Genomic DNA, 27,501 nt, shown 5'->3' with positions numbered 1-27,501 from the left:
TGCATCTTAATGCTGTTGTTTTAAGCAAGCCAGTATCTTCCTTGTAGATTCAGTTGTGACCCTGTAAGCTGGTGATCAGTTGTGATTAGTAATAACACCCTGGAAGGTTGTGATCATTAACACAGGGGTAAGCCTGCTGCTGGTGCCTGCAGGGGGCAGGCTGCTCCTGTTGAACAGTCAGGGACGTGCCACGCTGCTTGGCAGCAGGGGTAGCAAAGAATGCAGCGCCGCTGGATATTCTGGAGAGAAGGGAAAATGTTTTGAAATAACTGCTTAGTTTTATTTGACCACTTTGTTTGACTAGTTATAACTGGGAAATATTAGGTAAATATGTTTTCTTTTTGCTCACTTTAAATGGTTTACATTTCTGTAGAAAGGGGAAGCACTATAGTGACAGAAAAAGGTAACGTCTATTAAAACACGGATATCTGTGAGATGAGGAGAAAGTCAATAGTAAAAGGTGTGAAATCTGCTGGTATTTTAAAAAAAAAAAAAACATTCCAAGGTTATTTCCAGAAGATGAGTTATATTCTTCTTGAGTTATATTCTTCTTTAGTAAGAAAAGATGTCAGATTCAGGTCATTTAAAGAAAAATAGTTAAAGCAAGCACTTTCACTGCGGTCTGTACTTTTGCCTTAGCCAGTTCATGTTGTGGTACTTTTCTGTTAAAAATCCTTCTCCTTTGAGACTCCCAAGCTGCCTCAGCTGTCAAAGAGAGCAAATAACGTGGTGAGTGCTGGGGCTGGCAAGCAGAGCTCGAGATGAATCTAGTGATACAATTTCTGTGTGCAGGTTCTGCGTAGCTTAGGGCACTACAAATGTTATGCAGAACTTCTCAAGTAAGTCCCTTGAAGGGAAGTGAGCACTGACAGCTAATTACTGGGAATTACAACTTCATTCTAATGATGTCTGTTCTTTTAGCAGAAGTAGTGAACTTAGGCTACTGGGTTGTTTGCAGTTCTCCTTCTGTCCCTTCATATCCTCATGAACTAACAATAAAAAAATCAATTGGGGTCATGAGAGGTATGACAATCTAGAAGTAAACTGTCCTGTGAAGGTTAAAGGTAGATCCCACCCTTTTCCAGCACTAACTGCATTAATTTACTGTTTTTTCTACCAAATTACCATAGTTTCTGCTATTAAGATTTCATATATAAAAACCTGCATCAGCTGGATGTATTTTGATGATAAGAATCTTTCTTCTCTTAACTTGATGTCTGATCAGTATATATCATATATATCAGCTCTTTTTTTTTCTTTCCTTGCGGCTAATACTATTTTTGGCTCAAATAAGAATAAGATAACTAGGGCCAAATGTGCATATTTAAAGTTCCATGGCATTTATGTGGCTAATCTGATAGTTAATCACATACACTTTAATAAGTCATATTTTTATGAAGCAGTGGAACTGTTCAGTATCTAAGGGATAACTTCAGTGAATTGTCAGAATTTCCAGTATTTTCTGCTATTCTGTAGACATTGTTTTCAAAGCATCTTGATAAAATAATGCCATTTTCAAGAATGAGAAATCTGAACAAACTTTATGAAGAGAGTGGGGAGGAAAAAACCGCCTCGTGTTAAATCCATATCCTAAACCACACTGAATGTGGTGACATCCTAGAACTGCGATCTTCCCAAATGCCCTTCTGGCCACCTCACCCACCTTGCACACCTTTCCATTCTCCTTGAACCAGCAAAAGGATGCTGCAAGCAAATCCAAAGATGGCAACAGTACAGCTACGTAGAACAGTACCTTTTGACTTGTGGATAAAAAGTGTGCCCACTCTTTCCGGGTAAGCTGATAGCTAAACTTCCAAGCATTATGTTTCGCAGTCTTTCTCCAGCTTGCCCAAGTACTACAGCACATGTAAAAACAACAGAATAAGCGTCACTGAGAGCACAATCACTGTAGAATTACTCATGATACATGAGTATACCATAACAAAATGTGCCTTTTCACTGGTTTTGCCAGAAACAGAATTTTCTATGCTGTACATAAGCTCGTTCTATTTGGGGACTTTAGCACTTCGACTCCCAACAGTTAAACATCCTAATGTTGAAAAAAACTCTTCCATTTCCTTCTGCAGGAGGTGATTCCTCTTCTCGGCATCTTCACGAGCACGTTCAGAATTCCGCAGCTTTATCTCCAGCATCGTGTATTTCTTTCGTTCTTGGTCCAGTTCTTCTTCTAGCCTAACCACTTGCTTCCTCAGGTCTGAACTTGTTTCTTCAATTCTTAAAACCAACAGGGAGAAAGAGGGAAAAGAAAAAAAAAAAAAGAGCTTTTTAAGTGTCTTGATAAATACTGCTGATAGCTATAATAAATATAAGCCGTTCAACTTAGAGCTAAAATATCTTCATTCTAAAAGGAAGTTTTAAGTAAGGGCACTAACTGCCATTTCATAGTTACTCAATGTTGAGTTTATAGGCAGGGACTCCTTGAAAGCTGGAGCTTACTTCATTCGTATCTTGAGAAAATAAGCTTAAGTACATCAAGTCTTACAAAACGCTGAAGTTTTTTGTGGACAGACTGAATGGCTGAGGCAACTCAACTCTTGAATCAGTTTGAGTTCAAATACATAATTTGCAATATAAACTTCTAATGTCTGTTTTTATCTTGATATTGTGTTTCCCCGTAAGGGTATCCAGTACAGGGGAACATCCTTGAAGTCAGTTAGGAATGAGGTCACAGTCCTTCCTCACCATCCACTTATGGAATTTCCTGTACAGTTTGTCACTGACAATGGAATGGGTGAGTAAAAGTTTTTCACACTTTACAATTTTTTACAAAAAAATAACATTTTATATGAGGAAGACTCTGAAGAACAGACCTTAAATAGTTCATCTGTGCACAAAGCTCTAATGCAAGACTCAGAGCTTTTCTCTAAGGAGGTCAAAGAACAAGGTTCATGTTTTTGGATTTGAAACAAGCACAGAAGGGACATCACTTGCTGTCCTCCCAATCTTGTTTCCTAATCGCAAGACAGAGTAGTGGTGTTAATACAGAAGTAATATGTCCAGATGGAAATTTCTGATCATTAGAACAATCAGATTGTGATTTTAAAATTTAGGTTCTTCCTAGGAAAAGTGTTGCCCTGTACTTTAAAAAAAAAAAAAAAAAGACATAATTTCAGTAAACAATAATAATACCCAACTGTAAAAATGGAGTGCTTGGCTTCCCTCTGAAATGGTGAATGGGATATTTTTACACAGACTAAATGACACTCAAAAAGGACATGCTACAGTCCCCACAACATCAAAAAAAGAACTGGACCTCAGAAGAACCTGAATTACATTCTGTGACCACCAAGAAGCAATTATTCAGATAATGCAATGCAATGCATCCCCTTAAACTTCCTTCACATACAGCCAAGGATGGTATTATCATCATCACAACCTTCACAACTTACAGTCACACACTTGAACACTGATCACCAAGTGCAGCAGACAAACAGCTGCAGTCATGGGTGAACAGAAATGTGCAGAACATCTGGAAAGAACTGCTTGTCTTGGCAGACTCCTATCACCCAGCTAAAGAGAACAATTCTGAAGCTAAGATGCAGCACCCCCTACTCTTCCTTATAACATTTTGTTATATCCTACAGATCTGAGCTACCAAGTAAATGTTTGTACCGTGAAGTTTTAGGAGTCAGCTACAGCAGCCTAGACTAGCTGTCCATGTTCTGAATTACACATGTTCACAGTACTTACTTACAGAGTTTCTACATATACAATATAATAGTCCAATAGTCCGCTCCAAGATACTTCCAGTTTCTTAAGAGTCCTAGGTTGTAAACATGAATTACTGAAACTCAACAGAAAATGCCTGTTAATTATACTAACCTCGAGGGAGAAATGCTCTGGAACAGACTGGTTACAGGAAGGCCATAAAACTTGCCTCCCTCTGACTAAGAGAGAGAAAATGGGCAGTTGATAATGATAAATAGCAGCAGCTTTTCCATCAGCAAGTGTTCCTTACCTCTGCCCCAGGCAGGTACCAACGTTGCTTTCCCTCCACTTATGTATGTGCCAACAAAAAGCTCACACACCTTCATTAAAACATGCCCTGCTACACAGACTGAGTTCTGCAAACCACACAAGCACATGTACAATTGTAAAGGAATTAATTATTATGTTGGGGGACTAAATTATCTTCAATAAAATAAAGCTAGTGAGACAACCCAAAATTTTCCTGTTAAGCTGCTGCACTTCTTTACTCCAGTTAGCTCCCCTCTTTCCACAGGAGCAGACTTTTATATGAAGTCTCAAAAGGGACATATCTTTGCACATGTAAATTGCTGCAGCTGCAGTAAAAACATTGCAAGATTTTTGAGAGCTAAAAAACTTGGCTTGAAATTCCTAGACTTGGCAGCAAAATGCTTAGGGCTGTAATCCTGAACAGCTGGAATCATCCCGTTTAATACAAAAAGGCAGGGATTGCATCTCACCTGGTTTTATGAAAATACTAGCTCATTAGGCATTTTCCTCTCAGCTGCTTTGCCTTATGAGACCTGGCCAATTTATAGCCCTCCCCTCCAGTTATGGTGCTCTTTGTCCCTTTCCCACTGAAGGGGAAAGGCAGGTGTTAGAGCTGAAATAGCCAAAAATGTGGCAGGAATGACAAACAAGGCTTCCTGGATGTCCCTGAAGGTCATTGGAACAGTGCTATCGCTAAGAGCTGGGAAGGCATCTCTCCCCTCAGGCAGCAGATAAGATGCCCAGCTACACATTTACAAGTTTGCAGCCCAGTCTCACTTCTGTTACTCTGTATCCCTGCAACAAGCCTTGCTAGGGCAGTCCTGCACAATTAAACACAAGGTACATACCATGCTCGCTCACAGACCTTTTCCAACACAATACTAGCAACCAGTGATCTCACCAGCTCTTCAGGCTGGGACACAACAAGGGAGGGAAAGCTTTTCTCCCACTCCGATGCCCACTGTAACTGAACTGCTATGCGGCCTGCTGGTCCTTCCAGCCTCACACACCAAGGCAACACAAGGCAGGAGGCAGAAAAGGTGCAGAGGCTGGCAAGCCACCAGCATAGTACATTTTAAAATATAGCAGGAAGGTAACAAGTAAAATTCCTACCTTAACAGCTGGCCCACTGGTAGAGATCACAGTTCAGACTAGAGCTTTCCAAAACACCTTTTGAGAAATTACTTTAACAAGAAAAAAGATGCAACAAGCTTAGCTTCAAGCTGTACTATACAGTCCCTACAAACAATCGTGTACTTTTGGTATCATGTTTAGGAGACATGTACACGGTATCAGAGTTTTAATAATTTAGGGAGTATAACTCTAACACCTTAACACAAAAAAATGCTGAGAAGAAATAAATTTCTAAGAAAGCGGACTACAGCCTTTCTCTAATGCAACACACTAGTACTGGTATGCAATATGCCTGTACATTAAAACATACCTAATTCCTTTAAACAACCATACTTACTTCAAGTGCATTCTTCCCTAAGTACTTGTCTGAAAGTAATTCTATTAAGCACTTAAACTCATAAAAACTAATATGCCAACTCAGACAAATTAATAAATATGACTCTTCCTATTTATTCATAGTATTTTCTACTTCCTACAGCCCCTACCCTCACACACACCTCTCCTGAAAACCTGAAAAACATCAGAGGGGGGAAAGAACCACGCAGTTCAGTGCTCTGCTGTACAAGCAGCACCTTGCTGCTACTTTGAGTCAGCGGCTTGCTGTGTGAGCAAACGACTGCTATGAGTACATCTAGAAATGTTGCTTTTGATTTTAGAAGCTCAACACAAAATGGCTGCTGAAAAAGTTATAACTGAGATGCAATCACAACAAAAACAACAGAGAACAGTCAAAATCTGTTTCCTGAACAAAGTTTCTCTTGGAAAAAGTAGCATAAAACCTTCACTTTTGGACTGATTTGACACAAGTCTCAGCACATGCACAGACTTCCCTGCAGAGGCCTGACCGCCCTAGGTCCCATTCCCTCCCCACAAGACAGATGTTTGCCTCCCTGTTTCTCCCAGGACACTGACAAAGAGCAGAGTTTGGGTTTACCTGTGCTGTTCCAATTTCTACTGAAAACAATGAGCAATACTGGAATCTCCTGTGTACTGGAAATCCTGGTTTTTGATCCTCTATTTTGTCAGAGAGAAAAGCTGTACTCACGGAACAGTGAGGAAAGACCAGATCCATATTTGTAGACTCCCAAAGCCAAACTCCAGGTCTGAGAACCCGATACACTTTGTAGCCCACACACACATTCAAACAGGGGTAAGGATGATAAAAGAGTTCCGTGTCCCCCCGCAGACGACATTACCTTTTGATACTGGTCTCGTACTCAGTCCTCTGTTTGCTCAGTTCTGTCTTTAGCTCCACCACCAAGCTCTGTAAGGCTCTAGAGCATTTGACAGAGTCTCTGGAAGCTGCAGCTGGGTTGCTCTGTTCGCTGCTGCTGCTGCAAGCATCAAACCTGTCGATGCTGTTCTCCAGATCTGCAGTCTTGACCTCACTCTGAGACAGTGAGCCCTGAGTCATCCACTCGGTCTGCAGAGAGCTTAAAGCCGAAGAGTCACTGGCCCGACAGGCTGGGCAGCTGCTGACCGAGTCCACCACGGAGATCTCACACGATGATGTCGACCACGTGGTGCTGGCCGTGCTGTGTGTGCTAAGGGAGAGGCTGGATGAAGGGACGTTGTCGTAAGTAGAAAGTCTTTGGGAAGAACACGAGTCTTTAACTCGTTGTTCCCCAGAGGCTGTCCGGCGGTGGCCTCGGAGTGAGTACAGTCCGTTCATCAGCCAGTTCCCACTGGAGGAAAGGTTGGGGATATCTAAGGATGAGCTGCCCAGCTTTGGACTCACAGACCGTGCTCCCGGCTGGCGGAAGGAGTATTTCCAGGGAGGCAGCGTCTGCACTCTTTTGCTGGGGCTGGTGGCAGGCTGAGTCAATTTGTCACTGCGTTCCGGAGAGGTGTTTTTCACCACGGGTCCAGGGGTGGCCTCTGGTGCCACAGCATTGGCAGAGGGCGAATCGGCAGGGCTGGGAATGCAGCTTTCTGACCTGTCCTCCCCGTCCTCCTCAGAGATCCACTCCACGGTGTTGCGTGGACGCACGGGTCTGATTTCCAGCTGGCTCCCTGGCACATCTGCCTGAGGAACAGCAAAGATTCGGCCCTGTTCACTTATCAGCACCGTCATCAGGTGCTGCACCAGGGAGGTGCCTGTGGGGAGGAAACAAAGGCAAAAATTCCATGAGACGTGGCAGACCTGAGGCGCTCACTCCCTGTCTGTGAGATGCTGTGTGAGCTCCTTGTGAGGCTGGCACGTGCAAGTGCGAGTCCAGCTCCTGAATGCAGCCGACTAGTGTACTACAAGCGACCGGTAGCAGTGATTAATAAAACGGGTTTGTTTAAGGACACCCATGAGGAGAGCAGAGGAGGATGACACCTGGAAAACAGGGCATGTCTGTACCACACCATGGCATGGGGTTCAGACACAGCACTGATTTCAGCACGTGGATCCACACAGGACAGCACAGCTCTGTGCAGAGATGCATGCTGGATCCTAAACACACCAATGTGGTAGTTGGGATGGAGCACCTTTCTGTCTGGATTCCAAAACTAGCATGTTTCCACTGACTTGGGTATCTACACTGCACCTACATTCACAGTCTAAACAGGCCCAGAGCTAGTGTTCACTAAAGCACCAGAAATTTCTTTCAGCCTAGGCCTCCTGCTGCACTCCTGCTGCACAGGGAAACCTGGAGAATGAGACCTGCGTGGCACATGTAGCTGCACGCAAGGGGGAAAAGATACGTTTTGTACCATCACTATCTGCAGGCTGGTGTTCACTTCCAATCCTAGTAAAGCATTCAGCAATTTGAAATGAAACCATACTCATGAGGAAACATGTTGAAATACGAGATGGAAGGAAATTAGACTTCAAGTATCCGTTGAAGAGTGCCATGTAAAGGCAGCTTCTCAGACATCTGGTGGGAAAGAACAGCAGAGCCCAGCAGGTTTATGGAATGCTCTGACGACATCTCTACTGATACAGAAAATGAAAACAACAAGGAAAAAGGGCTTCTGCTAGGTTTCTAATATTAAGGACCCAAATGAAACATTAAATTTTAAGGTAGAAGATAAATTTAGGTCACAGCCTAAAGCAACCAAGCATAGGTTCTTTAAGATAGGACAGCAAAACCAAAAACGTGTTGCAGGAATGTAGGAATGAGTAAACCTTGAAAACTGGAACATGAGGTGCCATAGGGAGCTAGTCTACTAGAATAGTTTCCTGAAAGAGGCATGGGTGCAGCTACCTCACTGCAGACAACAGCTAGCAGATTCTTAAGGTGACTGACTTGATTAAAAGAGGAGTTTCTCATGGTATTCAAACATAAAAAGTAGAAAGTGTACAGCAAATGCAGAAAGAGTACTTGCAACTATATAAATCCACAGAAATGAGTTGTCACTGCTTTTCAGTACTGTAGGCCATTACAGACTAACAGAGAATATCTCTTACCAAACCTAATACAAAGTATTTTCTACAAAAGAGAAAAACCTTAAAGAGAGCAAATATATCATCATTCTATGTTTACTTATCTGAACTAAAGAATAAGACTAACATTCAGGGGCCTACAATAAGGACCTGAACATAATAATGAAGTCTCAGCCTGGCAGCAAGAGGTATTAAGCTCACCTACTGCTTGCATTTAATGTCTGTGGATGCGCAAGAGCATACACCTCTCTGGAGATAAGGTCATGCCTAACAATGTAGCTGTCAAACTTCAGATATTTCTATTTTAAATTCATAGTTTAAGTTTGGAGAGACGCAATTAAAGTGCTTTTTGTTAAGAACTGGCAGCAGTCTTTCTTTGTATTTATTATCCCTATTACTGTGAAGCTAAAGAAATTTTATTGGAGTCTTTCCATTCCTCCAGTATTCCTGTTTAACCAATCTTCTACCCTCCACTCACATTAAAGCAAAACATTCCCAGTGCTGTTACATTTGGTTTTACTGATTAAGTCTAAAAAAACAGCCATTGGATCCCAATTTGTCTACAGTCCAGGTCTCTGTTAATACAGGATTAATTCTAGGTCAGGCCAACCCTACTGCCTTTATGAGGACTAGGAGAGGCCATGGGGCCACAGCATCTGTGACATATGTGCACCTACAGACAGAACAAGCACCTTTGCCATCAGCTGAACCATATAATGAAATGCCTTGGGTGATCTGCCAAGCCCTCCATCTGTACCAGCGGAACAAAAGGAACATCGCTGGCCAAGGCTCTAAGAGTCTTGCCCACCACCGGCCAACCGGCCACAAGGGGCAGTCACTGCATCACACAGTGGAGGGTGGGCCCGGCCATCCCCACCTTTATACCCCCACATAACCCAGCATCCCTTTTTGTCCCCCTCACATTTTGCTAAGGCACTGCTGCTGCACAGGCACGGTCATACTGGCGCTGTGAAGGATTTCCACTGCACCGAACACGACGGGAGCTGTCCCCTACAGCTTGCAGGCAGTGCCAGGGCTGATTTCAGGCATGTGGGCACAGCATCCCCCATCTGTGCCTAATGCCAGATGAATCCATTAGTTCTTTCTACAGGCTTGCAAGGATCCCACAGAACTTGCTGCAGAGGCCCTGCCAAAGCTCACAAGCTGCGCTCCATTGCACGTGGGAGAGGCTCTGCCCCAGCCCTGGTGTCAGCCAGCCAGACATCCTGCCCTCGGCATTTGCTGACCCCTATGGAGGTAGATAATTTTCAAGCTCCAGATTTTTACATACACTTCAGAAGAAAGGAGCATTCATACCTGAATAATAAATATTTTTTTTTAATTTTAAGGAAACAGTATTGGGTGACCCCTCACCGCATATCTCATCCCATCATTTGGCTTCCTCTTACTCTGGAGTCCAACTATTCCTGCAGCCTAGCACAAGAAAGATGCAATGACCGAACAATTGCAGCAAAACCTGATGACAACAGTCTGGTTTTCTAACTTATCTGAACCCTAAACAGATTAAAGCTGTCACCTCAAAAGAACACACTTTACAGCAAATATACCGAGAGCAACTCCGTAATTAGGGCCTAGGAACACACTTCTCTTCCAGGCTTGGTTTTCATTTTTTCCTTTTAAACTCAGGAAATCAATATACATGCAAACATCTGAGATATGACTGGAATATTTTATATTTTCTAACATATTGTAAAAACATCTGAATTTACCAGTGATTTTTCACTTATTCCTTGGGTTCTGTGAAGATCTGACCCATACGCAATCTGCTTGGAAGACGACACTTCTAAGACACCTACCCGTAGCCCCTGTAGCACAGTAAGAACTGCAGTACCTCCTTCATTGTGCACTGGGTGTCCCTTGCAGGGAGCTAAATGCACCAAAATGCACCAACGCTAAACAACAGTAGTCTGGTACTTAACATGGTCCATCTGAAGAACATTCGACCTTTCATTTTAGCAGTAGGTTCAGAGAGCAGTAGGTTTCACACAACAACTTGCAACAGGGCAGAGGCATCTCCACATAGTGGAGAAGAGAGATGCTCCCGCAGCAGTGGCAAGTGGGATAGCAGTGGCCACACTGGTACATCCACTCACGGGCACCGATAAAAGGGATTGCTTGACTTGTTGCTGACTGTGCAACAGTCAACAAGTGACACAACTTCCAATGGCTGTATGACTTTCAGCATAATCCTGCAGCCCCGAAACACAGATGCTATGTTACCTCAACAACAGGAGTACCTACCTTCCATCATGGTCATGGGATCTTCCATTTTGGGTCGTAATATATTTGGTCCAAATACTGTAGCCAGGTTCTGGACACTCATCTTGTTAATGCTGGAGTGAGCCTGAACTTCATCAAGGAACCTTGAAAAGCCCCCCCAGAAAAATCATAGGAGGAGAGGAATATAAAGTAAGTCACTTCTCATACTTGTAGACATTCTGGGGCAGGAACAGTTTTGTCCCATGCTTACACAACCTGAGTATCTAAAATGCTCCTATGGACTAACCGCAGCTCAGATACTCAATAACAATCCCCAGGTTCCTTGTTTGAGGCAGGACAGGATGGCTTCTGCCAAAGGCACTTCTGGGTATGAAAATACAGGTTTTCATATTTTTATGGGAATTTTCCAGTTATACAGAGTGGTTTCTGTCAGCTTTTACCTACAGATGTAATAGAAGTACAAAGACATTTCACTTCTCTCCTCATCCTAGAACTAAGCAGCCTGTGGGAAGAGCTTTATTTCCTGAATCTGACAAAATGCAGATAAAGAGCTTCCTGTGACTGCATCAGCTGGGCAAACATCAACACATTAAAAAGACTCTGTGCAAGCCAAAGATAGCACATGAAGAAATGCAGACAGACTGGCTATCCATATGCATAAGCTGGAAATCAGCAGAATGTTTCTAACAGTTAATTTTGTAATTTGGAACAGCCTCCCAATAGGAACTATAGCCAGCCGTAACAAACACCGAAATAGCCTGCAATTAGCCTAGTTATGAAAAGGACTATAGGACATGGAACCGCACAAGAGCTGGAAACAGGTCTCCGTGGCCTCAGAGGTGAACAGTCTTGCTTGACCTATACTCTATTTCCTGAACTATTGCTCATTTGGGGGTGATTAGAGGGGTTTTGGTAGTCAAAATGTTTCCTCACTATTCTGTGCTGCTCAGTTGGCAAATTTTTGAATGCTTCTGCTTGCAGTCTGACTTTTGTAGGAACTCCCATTTTTTATGTGGCTTCCTCTGTGCTGAGGCCCAAGAGCTCTCAGTTCTGTTCTGTAAGTCAGAAGCAAAATCTACTTGCCTTTCCTTTCCTCAATTCTTCACTTAGAAACACATATGATTATATTCCCCTGCCTCAGACATTTGCTCTGCGGTGCTCAGATACTAATACAAATGACTATAGAAGCACATAGCAAGGCACAATACATTTTTCAAAGCATTCAAAAGCACATTTCAGAAATGCTATCCATCCGTACCCTTAGGAAAGGCTTGGTATCTCCTGAATAAAGCATGGGCTTCATGTCAGTGTTTGTCTACTCCCTGCTGCAGATGTACAAATCCCACTGATGATAAAAAGACTTTTAGTCTACCATGGAGATCATAATACAACGTGAAGTCTGTTACGTTGTATTTGGGGTAACAGTCCATTCCAGCTCCCCAACCATTCCATCCCACTTGGAACTGGCAGAGTTAGCGGAGAGACAAGGGGAGACAAGGCTGTGGAGTCCCTGTACTCCAAGCCACTCCCATCCCCACTTCCAAATCAGAGCTGAGGTCAGACTGGCAATTCTGGCTATCTGCTACTCAGCTTGCCTTACAAGTACTCCAAATGTGCAGTGCCTGGAACTACTGCCTTTCTTTATTGGTCTTTAAGTGCTTCTGAAATAGACAATACAATGTATTTGCATCATTGATGCCTGCTGCCAGGGCTGTGGGTGACAGCAATTTGCTTGGCTGATGCTCTTGGTTAAACCAAGAACTTCCTTCAGGCAGGCTGCACATCCACCTCCACATGTTTTACAGGAGCAGTAAGTTATGCATAAGTGATGTTTGAATATTTGAACTTTCAGAGTAAATTATTTGTATCTGTGATTGAGCCTCACAAAACTTAGTGACTTTTCCAAGTGTTAATTCATTTCACTTACTTGCATATGTATTTCAGGAGGTTGTAGTTGGCTTGGGGCAAATTCTTCACCTGTTTAACCAGTTCCTGGGTACCCTGAGGGACAGGAAAAACAAGAAAGGAGAACTACTGATATGAATAATGCAAAGCAGATGTGACTCTTTCAGTGCTACAAAGTCCTCTTTCCAGAGTCAAAACCATGAGCAACAGATGATAGCACAATGAGGCTTTTGTTTTTGTTTTTTAAAGAAGGTATCATCCACTCTGTTGTTCCTTACCTCTCAGGTGGGAGCACGAGTCCCACTCCCAAGTTTAACAACCCCAGACACGTAATGGCTGTGAGCACAAGGGACCTGGCTCAGTTCTGCTTCCCGCCGAACTCCTGCTTCCCTTGATGCAGGGGCAGTACCTGACCCTGCTTCAGAAAGTTGTCCCAGGTCTGGTGCAGAAGACTGATGCAGAAACTCTCTGACAGCATTAAAACCCTGTTACTTGCACTTCTAAAGCTTGCAAATACCAAATATGCCACAGAATTATTTGATGCCATTACAAAGGTCATTTGACCAAGCTCCCCTACCCACCCTATCTACTGTATGGCTGCACAACCTCCCCCAGCCTGAAAGAAGTACCAGCGTGTCTCTTGGTTCAGAGATGGAAAACTAAGGCAAGGGAGACATAAGGAATCCTTGCAAATGACAGATCTACCTGGAAGAGAACCAGGAGTCATCCAGACCAATTTCTCTGTCCTAGCATGCACAGGTGCTCTTGAACAAGACACAAATAGCATTGTGAAGATTTATTGCCTTCCTGTAAGCAGAGGCTGAGGTGTGAGGAGAATGATTTATTACTTTGATGGGATTAGAACCAGTGGTCCCAGCAAGAGAGATCCACTACATAAAGTATCCAAACACTAGAGTGCCAAGACAGCTCTATATAGGAGTGCCGTTGGCACAAAAAGCAGCAGAAATTATCCCAGAGGTACATCATTGCCAGGATCTTTCCTCAGGCTGAATGTTAGCTGGATTTTTTTCTTTAAAATTCCAGAAGACAGGAAAAAAAAAAAAAAAAAAAGGCAGCTGGGCTGTCTAGAACAAAAGGAAAACCACCCACTCTGCAAACCACTAAGTCAGCATGCTTATTCCCCAAACACCAAAAAAAACCTTTTGTCCAAAAGAAAAGGGCTGCAGAATTCTTGAAGTTAAATCACATACTGGAATACTGAAACCCCAACAGCCAGGACTTGACTCAGTTCTCCAAATCAGTACAAACGCTCTTGTCAACTTTAATGGTTAATGTAAAAACCTTCAGCTAGGGAAGCCTGCGAGTCTTCGAAGTCTGCTAATAGGTACTGGTATAAAGGTACCAGCAAACATGCCTTTTCTGCACTCAGCCTACTTGAAACTTTGAGGCACTGAGTGTGCTACAAACACATTGCAGTAATGCTGAACTGAGCAGAAGAGAAATTTTCTTTAAAAAGCTAACAACATTCCAATTCCACTACCTCCTTTTTAATTACTTACTTCTATTTGCAGCCATTCTGAGCTGTGACACACTTCCTCATAAACTTTCTGTCTTTCCATTAAAATGTAAGATGAGAGATCTGCTTGAGGAATGACTTAGAACCCTGAAGCTACTTAAAGCATATAATGAAAATCTCTGACTCAGAAGGCTATTGTCCTGCTGCAGTCCCACCATTATTTACTGGTTCCTTTCAATGCAGTTACCCTGGAGGCTTGCTAACTTTTTGAGACAACTAAACTTTCTTTGTGAAGATAGATATCCAAACACATTTGTGAAGACTGATAGCTGTTAACTAACGAGAGAAGACTGCTAACTAATGATGGAGAAATTTCAGAAGCAGTTGGTTCAAAGCCAGAGAAGTGTGTTTGGACTTTCATTTCAAACCTTCCTCTATTTTTCAGGGAAGGGATTCTGTTGGCCTGCCTCTTCCAAGATCTTCATGACTTATCTGCTCCAGGTGAGTCAAAAAGACCCAGAGAGCAGTCTGTATTCCTGCCTCCATCCTTAATGTCCTGAAGGTAGACAATTTTTTTCTTCTGAATTTCACAGCACAAAAAAAAAAATCCTCCAACTAATAAAAACCTGAAACTAAAAAAAATAAAAAATCCTCAGGTTAAAAATCATGCCAGTTTAACAGCGACAACAAGGGAGACACTAATAAAAGACCGGTCACTTTTGAAAATCTCAATCCTCTTTCTTGAACTTCTGAAAACATTTGAATCAAGGGAAGCTGCTATTGATGTGAAGGTTAAGGTCAGTTTTTCAGATCATCCAGCTTTCAAGTGAGGAGTTTGAACTAGATACAGTTGATCTAACAAACCTCTCTCTCGACTTTTGCTCTGTAACCCAGTTTATTTCAAATACAGAAATCAGAATGACATTTGGCACAGTATTTCAAGTGCTCTGAATTAAAATATCGCAGCTTCTCTGGATGCAAGAGAGGACTTTGGAACAGAAATGTAGGCAGCTTTGAATAGCTGGAAACATGATCTAATGGTACAGGGCCATATCTGAAAGAAAAAATGGTTCTAAAAATGTATCACCCGTGCTCTGTCACAAGACATCACAACAATGGGATTACACAGAGAGGATCATTAGATTCATCAAGGCATGAGCATTTGCCAGGTTCCAAAAAAATAGAAAAGCTCCCTCTCCTGCTGCAGGCACCTCAGGAACTTAGCAGCACTGCCCCAGGCCTGTACCCACCAGCCCCCCTGACCAACAGATGCCGAAGGCTGAGCACAGGAACACCACGGCACGAGTGTAAAGAAAAACGCAAGCTAAAACTGCTGCATTGCTAACAACCAGCACAGCACGGGTCATGCTTTGGCTGCAGTTGAACAAGCAACAGAGGCACTGCTCTGACACTCATCATTACGGCACTCCGCAGTAACAGCTTTTACCTCCTTGAAAATGCTCCCCTATGTCTAATTTACCACACATGCATGCTTTCCAAGGAGTGGTCCCAAACCCAAGGATTTTGCAATGTGTGTAACATTGCAAACTAACAGGGAGTTTCTAGTTGGGCTGACAACTAACAACGCTTCTGATATTCCCCCAGATTCAATTCCCTCTTTAAAATCTCAAAGCTGTGTGCTCAGCCCACTGAATTGCTGTGCTGTGTGCATCTCTAGAGCACAGGCCGCAGTGAATGCTAAAATACTGCCATGTCAAGACAGTCTGACTCAAATTTGAGTTTTTAAAGATTTGAAGATCCTTCATTCATTCTTAAGTCCTTCCTCAAAACCACCTGGGATCTGAATCGAATCTTTTTTAATGCTGCAGCCCTGCTGAGATAACTGGAGGCCTCAGTACAACTCCAGGACTCTGTTAAGTTTCTGTTTGCATTCCAGCACCAGAGATCGGTTGGGTGCAGAACGAAGACGAACAGCAGTCAATGAAAAATGGAAGCTTGGGACAATGCCGGAGTATTTTTTGATGCAGATGGAAATTAGGCCAAAGATCATCATAATTCCTATCTATGTTCAAAATGTAGCAGCACAGCAGCACAAAGTACCAACTGTTTTATCTGAATTCCTATTTTGCCCTAAGTAATTCCATTTTTATTTTGGGGGTGGAGGGGCTACAACTATAGAAAATATTTGAGTCTAAATGTCCTGTTCAAAACTTATATATGGAAAATGAAAACAAAATATTACTTCAAATTCAAACAATAGTTTGCATTTTGTTTTTGTTGTTGTCGTTGGTGTTGTTTTCCCCAAAATGAAACATTTGACTCTGAAATTCTCTGAATTTCAATGAAACCACATTTTTCAGCAGGGGGACTTTCCAGGTGGGAGGCAATTCAAGCCCTACAGGCTGGGGATGACTGCTCCACGTGCTCCGGCGCACGTACAGCCTCTCCACCCTTGGTGTGTGCACTCCACCTTCCTTTCCAAAAAAAGTAAACAGCCCTTGTTGAGGTTCCAGATCTTCCTGACCAAACAAATGGTTGTTTACAACAGCAGTTTAACAAGGCAACTTGTGCTATCAGCAGTTACTGTATTTTGCAAGCTTTCACTTCAGCTCTCTAGTGCTCCTCATCTCCTTTCTAATCCAAAGAGAATAATGCACTACAAGTTGTTTCAGTCTGACCGTGCTCCCACAAAACCAACACAGATGCTGCTTCCCGAACTGCTGCAGCCTGTGCAGGCAGAATCAGACAAACTACACAGCTAATAAGCTGAGCAGTGATATACAATTATGTTTGCCCAACTTGGCACTGTCTCTACTCTTGTGCAATAGTGCTTAATGGATCCAAAACTTCCCAGTCTGCACACTCTATGACCAAAATGAAACCAGCTCCACTGCCTTAGAAATGCTGCTGTTTCTGGTGAGATCAGCCATTCAGCTGTCTGGAGCATAGCGCCCTGCAGAGATGACTGAGGTGCCTGTTAACAAGGCAGAACACGAGCAAGTTTTGGAGCTAGCAGACACATGCCTGTATCTATTAAGAAACATCCCTAGTGCACCGACACTGATGTGCATGTGTCCAGGACACAAACACATGCCCATGTGCGGCACTGCTGCGCTGTGTCACACACAGTTACTTGCTTTCTAGGAGTTGACTAGAGAACAGATTGTGTGAGTGCAGATAGTAGCAAACTTGCCTTTTGCCCATACAAAGCTGACACTATCAGATATGGTGCATTTGATGCATGCAAACAATCTTCTTATGGGCATCATCAAGGACTGGATCACCCCAGAGCCATCCACCACTTCAACTAAAGGTAAACCCCAGTTTTTACAGTCCCCACCAGACAGAGATGTGAGCACGCCCTTGAGGCCACACACAGAAAAGGGACAGAACTGTGGGCTGTGACTTACAAGCCCTCAGGCCTTTGCTTCTTTAGCTGACATAAGTAATAAGGCTTACAACTTTAAACCCCTGTTTAGAAGGTGGCACAGTTCCACCCACGTTAGACCAGATCCAACGTGCCTTTGCAGTCAGCGAAGCGCTCAGGCATCACCACACAGGGAGCAATATGGACGGAACAGATCAATCAGTCATATTGTAAATTATCCTGCTCCTCCCAAGCAGTGAATCAAAATTTCCATGATTGCCACAGACCTGGAGGTTTCTGTCAGCCCCTTCCTTTGCCTGGAAACTAAACAGAGGAACATCACAGGAAAATTCTGGCAAAGTATTCACACAGCATGATTTCTGCCATTGTGGAATAGTATCACATTCTGCCCTTTTATAGCGTCCGTCCTTTAAGAAATTCAAAGACTGTCACACTGATCAACATCTCATCCACCAACAACTTTGGGATGCAGAACATGCTGTTCCAATATATGGCACTGAAAACCCAGAAAAAGGGAGTGACTTCATAAAACTTGCTCATGAGTCAACAGCAAGGCTGGGAAAGGAACCCAGATTTCCTACCTTACATCTCTTACTAATTATGGTACAGAACAGCATTGTTCAGAAGAAAGAAGCACCAGGCTACAAGACTGACTTCAAAACAACTCCCGCTTCAAGCAGGACCCTGTGATACTAATGCCCAGTTCACAGCTTCAGGAAAATTCAAGTTTCCCAGAACTTCATCAACTTTAAATTAGGACTGAAGAGCGATGAGAAGTAAGCTGTACTACACTGAGTCTTGGGAATGACCTTCAAGGTAGGAGGCAGATTAGAAGGACCACTGACCTCTCCCTCATCTTTTGAGAGTAGCTGTCCACAAGAAAGAAAGTCTTCATATTTGGCAAAGGGGATGACAGGCTCTGGCAGCTCTCGGAGGTAAAGCTTCAGGAGGGACGCCACAGTGTGAACATCCGTGTTGCTGCAATAGAGAAGAAGGAAGGAAATTTAGAAACCCATGCTACCCCAAAGCCTGACGCCTTCTGGGGGGATGGATCAAAGTCCTTCTTAGGGACAGGGAGAAAGTAGGCACATGAAGGGGAGTCGTTCTGCCACACATCTGTATGAGGCAGGAGGCTCTACCTGGAAACTGGGAAAAAGCCCTGCTCTGTCAAGATAAGAATGCATCTCAGGCAATACAAGGGATACTCCTGCAGAATTACTTAGGGTAGGGTGGTGCTATCGTTCCTCAGTCCACGTGGATCAGGAAGGTAAGCAATACAGTCCAGGCAAGCACACAGCGATCACGTAGCACTGACAACAGAGCTCTGCATCCTCATGCAATCAAACATCACCTCTGATCCTCTCACTGATCCCTCCTGCTTGATACTCCCCCCAGCCGGCACCCACCTGTGCGATGGGCCAGGCTCCCCAGTGACTGTCCAAGCCTTCAGAAAAAAATGTAGGATGCTGTATTTCCCCAGGCCCTCTACTGCCATTTGGCATGGCTGCACAGCTTCTGGATCACATCTCCCCCAGGCTGGGCTACCTGGTACTACCTAGCCCATCTGTTATGTTGGGATATCAGCTTTTCTTTTCTCTCCCACTCCAGGAGCTTCTTTTTCCTCTACTCCATCATTTGCTTTAAGTTGGGGTTGAGGTATTAGATCCCATAGTGAAGATGCACCTGTTTTCCCTTTCCATTTCCTATCCATCTTTTGGTTTATGACAATACCTCACCCATCTGTACAGCTTTGTTAATCTTTGTAGATGACCTCTTCAAAGGTTTTGGCCACTGGAAATCTAAACAGACCATGCCACAGGCTCCCCACAACCCGCCACTGCCCTGACATTCTTTAAAGGAATCTGGGAAAAAAAAAACATCAGCAAACAACAGAGCCTCAAATCCTCACCTCTATCTAAAAGCTCAGTATGTTTATAAACAGGTTTCTGAAATATAATCAGCTCTGCCAAATACTTTGCCTTTTGCTAGTGCAAAAAACAGGTACCAGGGGCTCAGCAAGGCTCTGGGCTCCTTACAAGATACAAACCACAGGAGACTACTCCGCTCTGCCCAGCAAGCAGGGCAGTAGTGAGGTTATCTGCATTCACGGTGTGGAAAAGTAAATTCAGGAGTCTCAATTTACATCCCTATGTACTGACTCTCAAACCTTCCTGGATCAAGCCCAAAAAATAAGATTAAGTTTCTTTTGCCTTGTTAGCACGGAAGCCTAAACATTGCTGCTACCCAAGAATGACAGGAAGTCATAATACATCATTAGGACCACCTAGATGTTGTGATAAACAACTAGCAGTTTCTCAGCATGTATTTGGAAAAGACTATCAATCCCGTACGGTACAATGCATTCACAGCCATGTAAGTTTAACGTACCTCATCTACAAGGTCCTATCCCATATCTGATCTTCAGTTCGTAGTCCGCCAGAAATATCACAGCCCTATTTTATATGAATTTTCATCTTATTGCTGTCTCACTTCAGTTTCTAAATTATCTCAACCTCCAACTGAAGTTGATTTTGTGGTCATGCCAGTTGTAAGGAAGTTTTTCACACATGGATTCCTAAGTCTAAGAACTTATCTCTCAGAACAGCCCCTCCACAGACAAAGTACACAGAGACTCACACTTCTACTTTATTCTTATAAGAACTCTGGATTTAATTTTCTTGAGGGACTCCATCCTTGTTATTTTACTGAAGCTTGCCAGTAATTTTCAAGCTGTTAGGAAGGTAGAGAGAAAGACAGGCAAGCATACTGGTATTAGAAACACAGATAAAATAAAACAGGAAAAATTACCAGAGGGAGCTGCCAGTAGTTTAATATGTACACATATTTCACCACTTGCTACTAATTTTGATGGCATTCCTATTCAACAACTCTGTCATCTTTGAGAATACCAGAATTTTACGTAGTAGCTTTTTGTCAGTTGATTACAAATGCTTTACAAATGAGGTCAGTACCCTTATTCTTTTAGCATGGATTTTCAGGCATGGATGGTGTATATCAGCAGCAGAGCCCAGACTACAGCCTCAGATCCACTGGCTGGAGTTTATTGTTTTACCTACCACCAAGGCCATGTGAAATCCAACCAAAATGTCAGTGACATGGACATGCAGTAGGAGCAGACTGCTGTAGGTGCTTCCAAAATGGCATCTTGACCTTTCGTAAAAACCTGTATCTGCATTTAAAACTGGAAACCCAAGCCTTTAAAAATTAGTTATTTTAACTATCAGTCATCACAGACAGCCACCATGGGGCAGGCGGGCTCTAGCATTTGAAAGATGAAGCAATGCTGAGCTCATTGCAGATGCAAAAGACATCTAAAAGCACTGCCTGCAACTAGGAGAAAAAAAAAAAAAAAAAGGATATTCCTTCACTGCCCCTGATTCAGATATTCAGATACAATAATATAGATTTCATACTTGCAGAAAATTGCTGCTGCTGCCTACTTGTTCTAGGCTGTACAAGGACAACTTCAGTTACACAGAGAAAATTATGCTTGTTAGGAGAAGCATTTCACTTGGTCAGGAACTGGCTCTCCCTTGTCCCTGTCTGTGAGTATTGATATCAAAGATCAGAGAGTTGGGCCTGCAAGTTGCAGTGGTCACAGTGGCTTCAAGAGGAAATTAGAGCAGAAAGGCAGCGAGTGGGGGGACCCTCGACTGTCACACTGCTCGGGTGCCACCATGCCTGCTCTAATTCAGTGCTGAACCTTGAATTATCGGATGTCAGATCAACTACCCAAAAGGCAGGCATCCCTTCATGGAGAACTTCACTGCCCCCGTTAAAGGCAAAGTCTATCACTGATCTATTTTACCAGTTCAATGCCCAAGGTTCTTTCTGCTTTAAAAATCCTGGGGAGAGGCTCAGCTTACCTTCTTGACAATGATGTTAGTATGGATTAGACTAAGGTAAGACATGAAAGTGAAACTGCCGTTCTAATTGATTCCATCTGTAGATGCTCCTGTTCCAGAATGTGTTCCAAAACAACTCTGTTCACTTGCACATGAATTAAGACAATTCTAATTCTGAACCAGAACATCCAGATATTTAGTTAAAAATCAAAGATTCTGTTTAAGAGAAGATGAAGTGAGACAATCTGGCAATTTCAAACTATATTTTCAGGAAAATATCTCTAAATATTTGACGCTTCCATTTAGGGAGCAAATATTAACTGTGGTTAAGAATCAAAGAAAGGAGGATGGGTGGCCTGGGAAGCTGAGGAAAGGGAAGAATTAGAAGAATGTTCACAATAAACTCAAAGGATATTCTTCCCAGGATGAGAGCAAACAGTGCTGCCCATGTAGGAGAGTGCTAATTCTTCCTGCAGCAGTAGGGTAGGGACAGTATGGGCAACATCGAGACTGACTGCAGGTCCAGGGGGAAAGCGATCCCCTGGATTAATATGCTGGCAATATACTAGAGGCTGCCACTGTCACCTGGGAAATCCATCCTAGAGAGTTTCAGCAAGAAATGAATCCTGGTCTCCAAGTAAAGATCCCAGATCTGATCCCACTCCTGGACCTGTAATAGAGATTGGGCCAGATCTATGCAGTGGCCTTGGATCCAAATACCCCTGGAGTTCAAGGTCTCTGTCAGGGTTGAGTCCATTTCTCAAAGGACTGTTCAGGTCAGCACAATTCTGACTATCACGCTGGGTAGCATGAGGATATAAGAGAGGGAAGGAAATGTTAGTTACAGAGGATGGACAGGATTTGGCTGCAATGCACTGAGAGCATCCACCCTCCTGATGATTTGACTACCTGGGCTCAGGGCCAAGGCAGAGATAGTGCAGCTGAGAGCTGCCCCCATTCCTTGCTGACCTTAGACAGAGCTGACGCTTCCCATGGGAGCCAAGATTAAGCTGAACCTCTACTGTTTATCCTGCGTCTGAGCTACAGCTCCCACTGCCTCACAGCCATGGCTGTGTCTGGCCACAGACCCTGTTGATCTAGATGTGCACACTGACTCAAGGACAGATTTCCCAGCCTGACCTTGGACCTGCCTTGTCAGTACGGACTTGCCTGCTGATTGCCAGTGTTCCTGAGCCTGGTTACTGTCACTGGGTCTGTCTTGCTCACCTGGCTCACGTACGGTGGGACTGGGCTCTGGGTGCCAAGGCCATTGCCTCTGCCAGCCTTGTCACTGCACTTGGCTCCCTGCTCACCTTCCCTTGCAGAGCAGCTGGCTCTCACCACTCCCTGACACATGCATGGACAGCAGGACCAAAAGGCAGCTAGCATTTCTCTGTACCACACAAGGAGTGATTGTACCAATGTATTTACAAGGGGAAGAAAAATGCGAAATTGCCATTTCTATTTCAGAAACATTTGGCTCAAGTTTTATTGAAAATTCAAAACAGAACACAGACGTCCCTAAGTTATATTCAGTTTTGAAATGTTCCATCTCAGTTGCTGAAATTCTTGACCAAAAAAATTCGTTTTGGTCAAGAATTCTTCTGGTGTCAGAAAATACTTTGCTATGACTTGCTGACCAACTCTATATGACCAACACACAAAACAACAAGGGAAGACGTGTAAAATGCTGGTGACAGTTCTGAAACCTGGTGACAAAAGAACGGGAACAGTTGAGATGGCACCCCTGGACAGATCCAGTGTGGGGCAAGAGAGAATACAACATCTGAAAGCAGTAAGGCACCTGGTTCACCACTGTCCTATTTTTTTTTTTTGGTGGGATCCCCACAGCTGCTGACTATGCTACACCCAAATCCAGCAATGCATTTCAATATGTGCTTACGCTGAAACACTGGAGTAGCCCCATCTTGACCAATGGGCCCAATTTATCCCCCTGCTCAAGCACTGAACTGAACGAAGGCCTCAACACACACCATGCTGGAGAAAGCCTCAGCAGCACTCTGAATGCAGAGAATGAAGGCATGGAAATAACATGTTCCTAGGGTAGCCATTGTCAGGCTATTCCTGCCAAACTACATGCCACAGGTAAACCAGCCTGAATTTGCTGATGTAAACTCACCTGTCAAAGAGGGGCTTCTCTCCACAGTCAAAAGAATCCTGCAGATCTTTGACAAGGTTGGCTTGGCCAGGCATCCGAAAGAGCCCCTCCTCTGTAAGACCTCGCTCCCGAATAAAGTCCACACACTGTTCCACCAGCAGGGGGGCCAAGCGCTGGCCATACTTCCTCTCGTACTGTACGGTGTCCTCTAATCGCTGTCCAAAGATCCCTGCCAACAGACAGCAAGACAGACATTCAGGTGTTAGCTGAAGCTCTTCGTGAGCTATTGCTCAGGACACACAATGAGGAAGACTTTCTTTCACGACTGCCCAGCCTCTGTAAGTGCCCTGGAATCCCTTGGACAGTGCTGAGCACCACATACCAGTTTTGCTCTGCTCTGTCATGGCAGCAGGGGTTACTTGATGTGATTACAATGCAATCTGTGCAAAACCAGGAAGAAATTCCTTGTCCCAGGGTATAATTTCAGGGATACCCATCTCAGTGAAACTCACGAACAGATTAGAAACTAGAACTAGTAAAACCTTTACTTTGAAAGAAAACCTGTATTTACAATAATAAAGATAAGTCACTCCTATGCTTCAGGGCATGCTCTCCTGCCAGGAGGAGGAGGGAATTTCCTTTAAGACTCTTCATAGCCCTCCAGCTCTGATACTGTAATGCAGTTGTGTAGGCTGGAGTGTAAGAAAGGTTTCTCTGACTTCTGATATATAATAAACTGGCAGGGAACGGAAATTGGGCTTTGAGATCCTTCTTGCATGTTTCATTTCAGGAGATGAAACTGATGTCAGTGCAAGATTCGTTTCACTGAGGATTCAGCAGGGTTGGACTGAATACAGAATGCAGGTGTGGTTTGGTGAGACATCTGAATCCAGATCATGGCTGAGAAAGCAAAATCTCCACGGTCTGTTCATCCTGGCCTCTCTGCAGAGGCTGCCCACGGGGGGACCCACCAGCAGCTCTCAGCACTGCGCATCACTGCACGCACAGTAACAAGCCAGGCAACAGGAGTTGCCAGGTACTTTGCAGGCCCCTCAGCTATGAAAAACTGGGCAGGACCATGTGTCCTGTCTAACCTCCTTCATGATATTTTGTTGGTGACCATTTCTCCCCCTTCCTCAGAACTGAATTTTTGATCCTGGGCCACAGCCCAATGCAACCAAGGTCCTTCAGCTTTAGTTACAGCAAGCTTGGATGAGCCCCCAACCTATGCACCTTAGAGACAAAAAAAAAAGCCCATATCCTATTATCAATCTCTGAGCCAGGCTTCCTCCCACCAAACCCATCTATTGCCTCAAAATAATAAAAGGTATTTGCTCTCCAAGATGGAAGACACATAGGCTTGGGGAAGTCAGGCTATGAAGATGCAGGGCAATTAGAGGACAGCAGCCTTGTTTTCTCAAATCTCTCCTCCTTGTAGAATGTCAGCCCTGACACCCAAAGAGTCCACCTAGAGAAAGACAGGGAAAGAGGCGAATGCCCTGCACTCTCCCAGATATAGAGCAGAACTCATGTTTTTGCAGAAGCCCACATTCTGGTGTTCTAGGCTGACCCAGAGCAAGGACAGAGGCAGTGTCAGATACACACATGTGTAAACTCATACCCAGAACAACTGCATGCATCATCTCCACTTGCAGTGTGAAGCTTTGTTTGCTTTTCCCTAGCCTTGACTGGCCCGGGGCCGGCAAGAAGCCCTCACAGTTAGGTCAGTTTTTGCTGAGGTGAAGAAAAGACCCTTAAGCCACTGCCAGGATGAAAGACTTCTCCCAGCCCAGCTCTCTTGGCTGCCTCCCACCTTGGTTTGGCAGCCCCATTCCAGCCCAACTTCAATTGCAGATGTATGTTTTCTCTTTCCCTTAACCCTGAACCATAACTTTCCAGAGAAGCACTAGAAAAGGTCCCCAGGCGTTACCCAGACAAAGTATTTCTCCCAGGCCAAGTCTGTTGGTAACTCCAACTTTCCCTTTGCAGCCCCTGTCACACTGCAGACACATGCTTCTTTTTTCCCTGTCCTAACCTTAATATTTTTGCTAAGCCATAGACAAGGACCCCCAGCCACTGTGCAGAAGAAAGATTGCTCCCAGGCCACATCTCTTGGCAGAAAGAGTATTAGGGTTGGGTTTTAGAGAGAGAAAGCACAGAGCTGCAGTTAGAGTGGGGCTGGAAAGGGGCAGCCAACAGCAAGCAAGTTTGCTGGGAGAGCTGCCCTTGGAAAAACCATGCAGTGTCTGCATAGCTTTGTCTTGGCTTAGAAGAGCAAATGAGTGTTAGGGTTAGGGTTCAGAGAAGGAGCAAGCTAAGAGCTATCTTTGGAGTAAGGCTGGAAAGGGACTATCAAAGGCACGTTGGAGCCGCTGACAGTCCCGGACTTGCAGAAATCTTTCTTCCAGGCATCTGCTGCAGGGCTTGACAAAGTGTCCTTCAGGAAAATTACCATTAGGGCTCTCCCAGCCATGCAGGCAGGAGACACACAGATTCACCTACTTCAGTCTCTCACGGCAAAACATGGCTGACTGAGGAGGCGGTGTCCTGCTAGCTCTACAAAGCTCATCTCATTTCAGCTACGTTTCAGAAGGGTTTGTAAAACTGAGGAGGTTAAATGTCCCTGAAACCACCAGACAAGATGGCATCGCTGGTCTGGACAGGGACTGCCCCGCTTCACAAGGAAAAGCTAATGCGAAGCCAGTCACACACAGCCTCATCTGCTGGCTCCTCAAGGCACAGGCCTGGTTTCAATCACCGGGCCTGTAGCTCAGGCTGAACTTGGCAGCGTTTCACTCCATTTGATGATTCTGCTGGAAGACATTAAAGTCTTTCTCTTCATTCAGAAGAAGGGGAGCCAGTGCCATCCGGTCACATGCCCAGACAGGGGTAGGCTGGAAGTAAAGCCAAAAGCTCCTAGCAACCCAAGGGTTAACTTTCCTTGTACCCTTATCTACAGCTAGGCCCTTTTGTTTGGTTTGAGAGCGGGGGGAAAAAAAAAAAAAAAAAAAAAAAACAGTGAGCCTGGGACCACATCCTGAATCTCAGAAAGATTCAAGAGATACTAAAAAAATTGGCTAGAAGAGCTCCAGGATTTCTTTCCTCTACTCCAACAAGCTGTCTCTGTTCTTTAAAGATTTAGGTGGCTCTTTGTGGAAAAAGCGAGCCAGGAATGATGTACTAAGACACAGACAGGCTTTCTGTCCTGGCCTGAATAGCTCACCCACCAGCTCCAGGCATACAAAGCCTATACATTCAACTATGCTGTCTGGACATGCTGTGGGCAGGAAAATATATGCTCCCAGCTTCATTTTTCCTCATCAGAGCTCTGATTTCAACCAAAATAAACTAAAGGCAGAGATAATAAAGTCAGCACTTGAGTAGATTTTCTTTGCAGAGAGGACTGAGGACACCATACGTGCTTAAAGAGGGAAAAGTCCAGACACACCTACATCAGCTGTACGTACAGGTTAGTACACACGTTAAAAGATGTGCAGGAAGATAATCAGCACACACCTGGATGCTGCTGTACAACAGTATATACACCCGCGCATGCATGTGGTGCCTCACAGACAGGCAGTTTATGGATGCAAAGGTTGTGTACGTGCTCACCTGCACAGGTAAGAGTCTGCTTTTACCTTCCCACATTCATGCTTAGGCTCCCATTTATCTGTCCCTCTCACACATGAAAGCACTGAGAAAAAAATCATGGGCAGACATTCAGAAACGCATACGCTTTCACAGCACCGAGCACACACAAACCTGCAGCTCTCCCTTGCCCTTCCCTGGCCCACCCAAGCACACCCCGTGAATGACTGCAGCAGCACCAGAGAATCGAGGTCCAGGCTGGGAGCTGTGGAAGCCCCCAAATGCAGTCCCTGACAACTGAACAGCCCAGCCAGACAAAGCACGCAGAAATGGGGAAAAGAAAGGGAAGCGACAGATAATCAGGAATCAACACAAATCTGATTAACTAACTCACCCAAGGTCACACAAATGAGTCTGTGGCAGAACCCGGTGTCTTCTAACCCCATTCCCCACAAAGATCAGCCTCCATAT

At 44.1% G+C, this 27,501-nt stretch overlaps 1 protein-coding gene across 1 annotated transcript in view; it reads right to left on the bottom strand.

Annotated features, from left to right (window-relative positions):
- Window positions 1–257: 257 nt before the first annotated feature.
- ARHGAP22 (Rho GTPase activating protein 22) overlaps window positions 258–27,501 on the bottom strand; it is a 145,034-nt gene continuing 117,790 nt past the window's right edge. The window contains exons 5-10 of the mRNA XM_050711972.1: window positions 23,464–23,671; window positions 18,303–18,435; window positions 12,654–12,727; window positions 10,748–10,869; window positions 6,309–7,209; window positions 258–2,235 (exon numbers count right to left, since the gene is read on the bottom strand). Of these exons, the coding sequence (XP_050567929.1) occupies window positions 2,007–2,235; window positions 6,309–7,209; window positions 10,748–10,869; window positions 12,654–12,727; window positions 18,303–18,435; window positions 23,464–23,671 (1,667 nt within the window). The 3' untranslated portion in view covers window positions 258–2,006. The remainder of the gene's footprint in view (window positions 2,236–6,308; window positions 7,210–10,747; window positions 10,870–12,653; window positions 12,728–18,302; window positions 18,436–23,463; window positions 23,672–27,501) is intronic.

This window comes from Cygnus atratus, chromosome 7 (assembly GCF_013377495.2).
Source record: "Cygnus atratus isolate AKBS03 ecotype Queensland, Australia chromosome 7, CAtr_DNAZoo_HiC_assembly, whole genome shotgun sequence".
Classification (NCBI taxonomy): domain Eukaryota; kingdom Metazoa; phylum Chordata; class Aves; order Anseriformes; family Anatidae; genus Cygnus; species Cygnus atratus.
The sequence above is the reverse complement of the archived record's forward strand: the minus strand, read 5'-3'. Positions and strand labels throughout refer to the sequence as shown.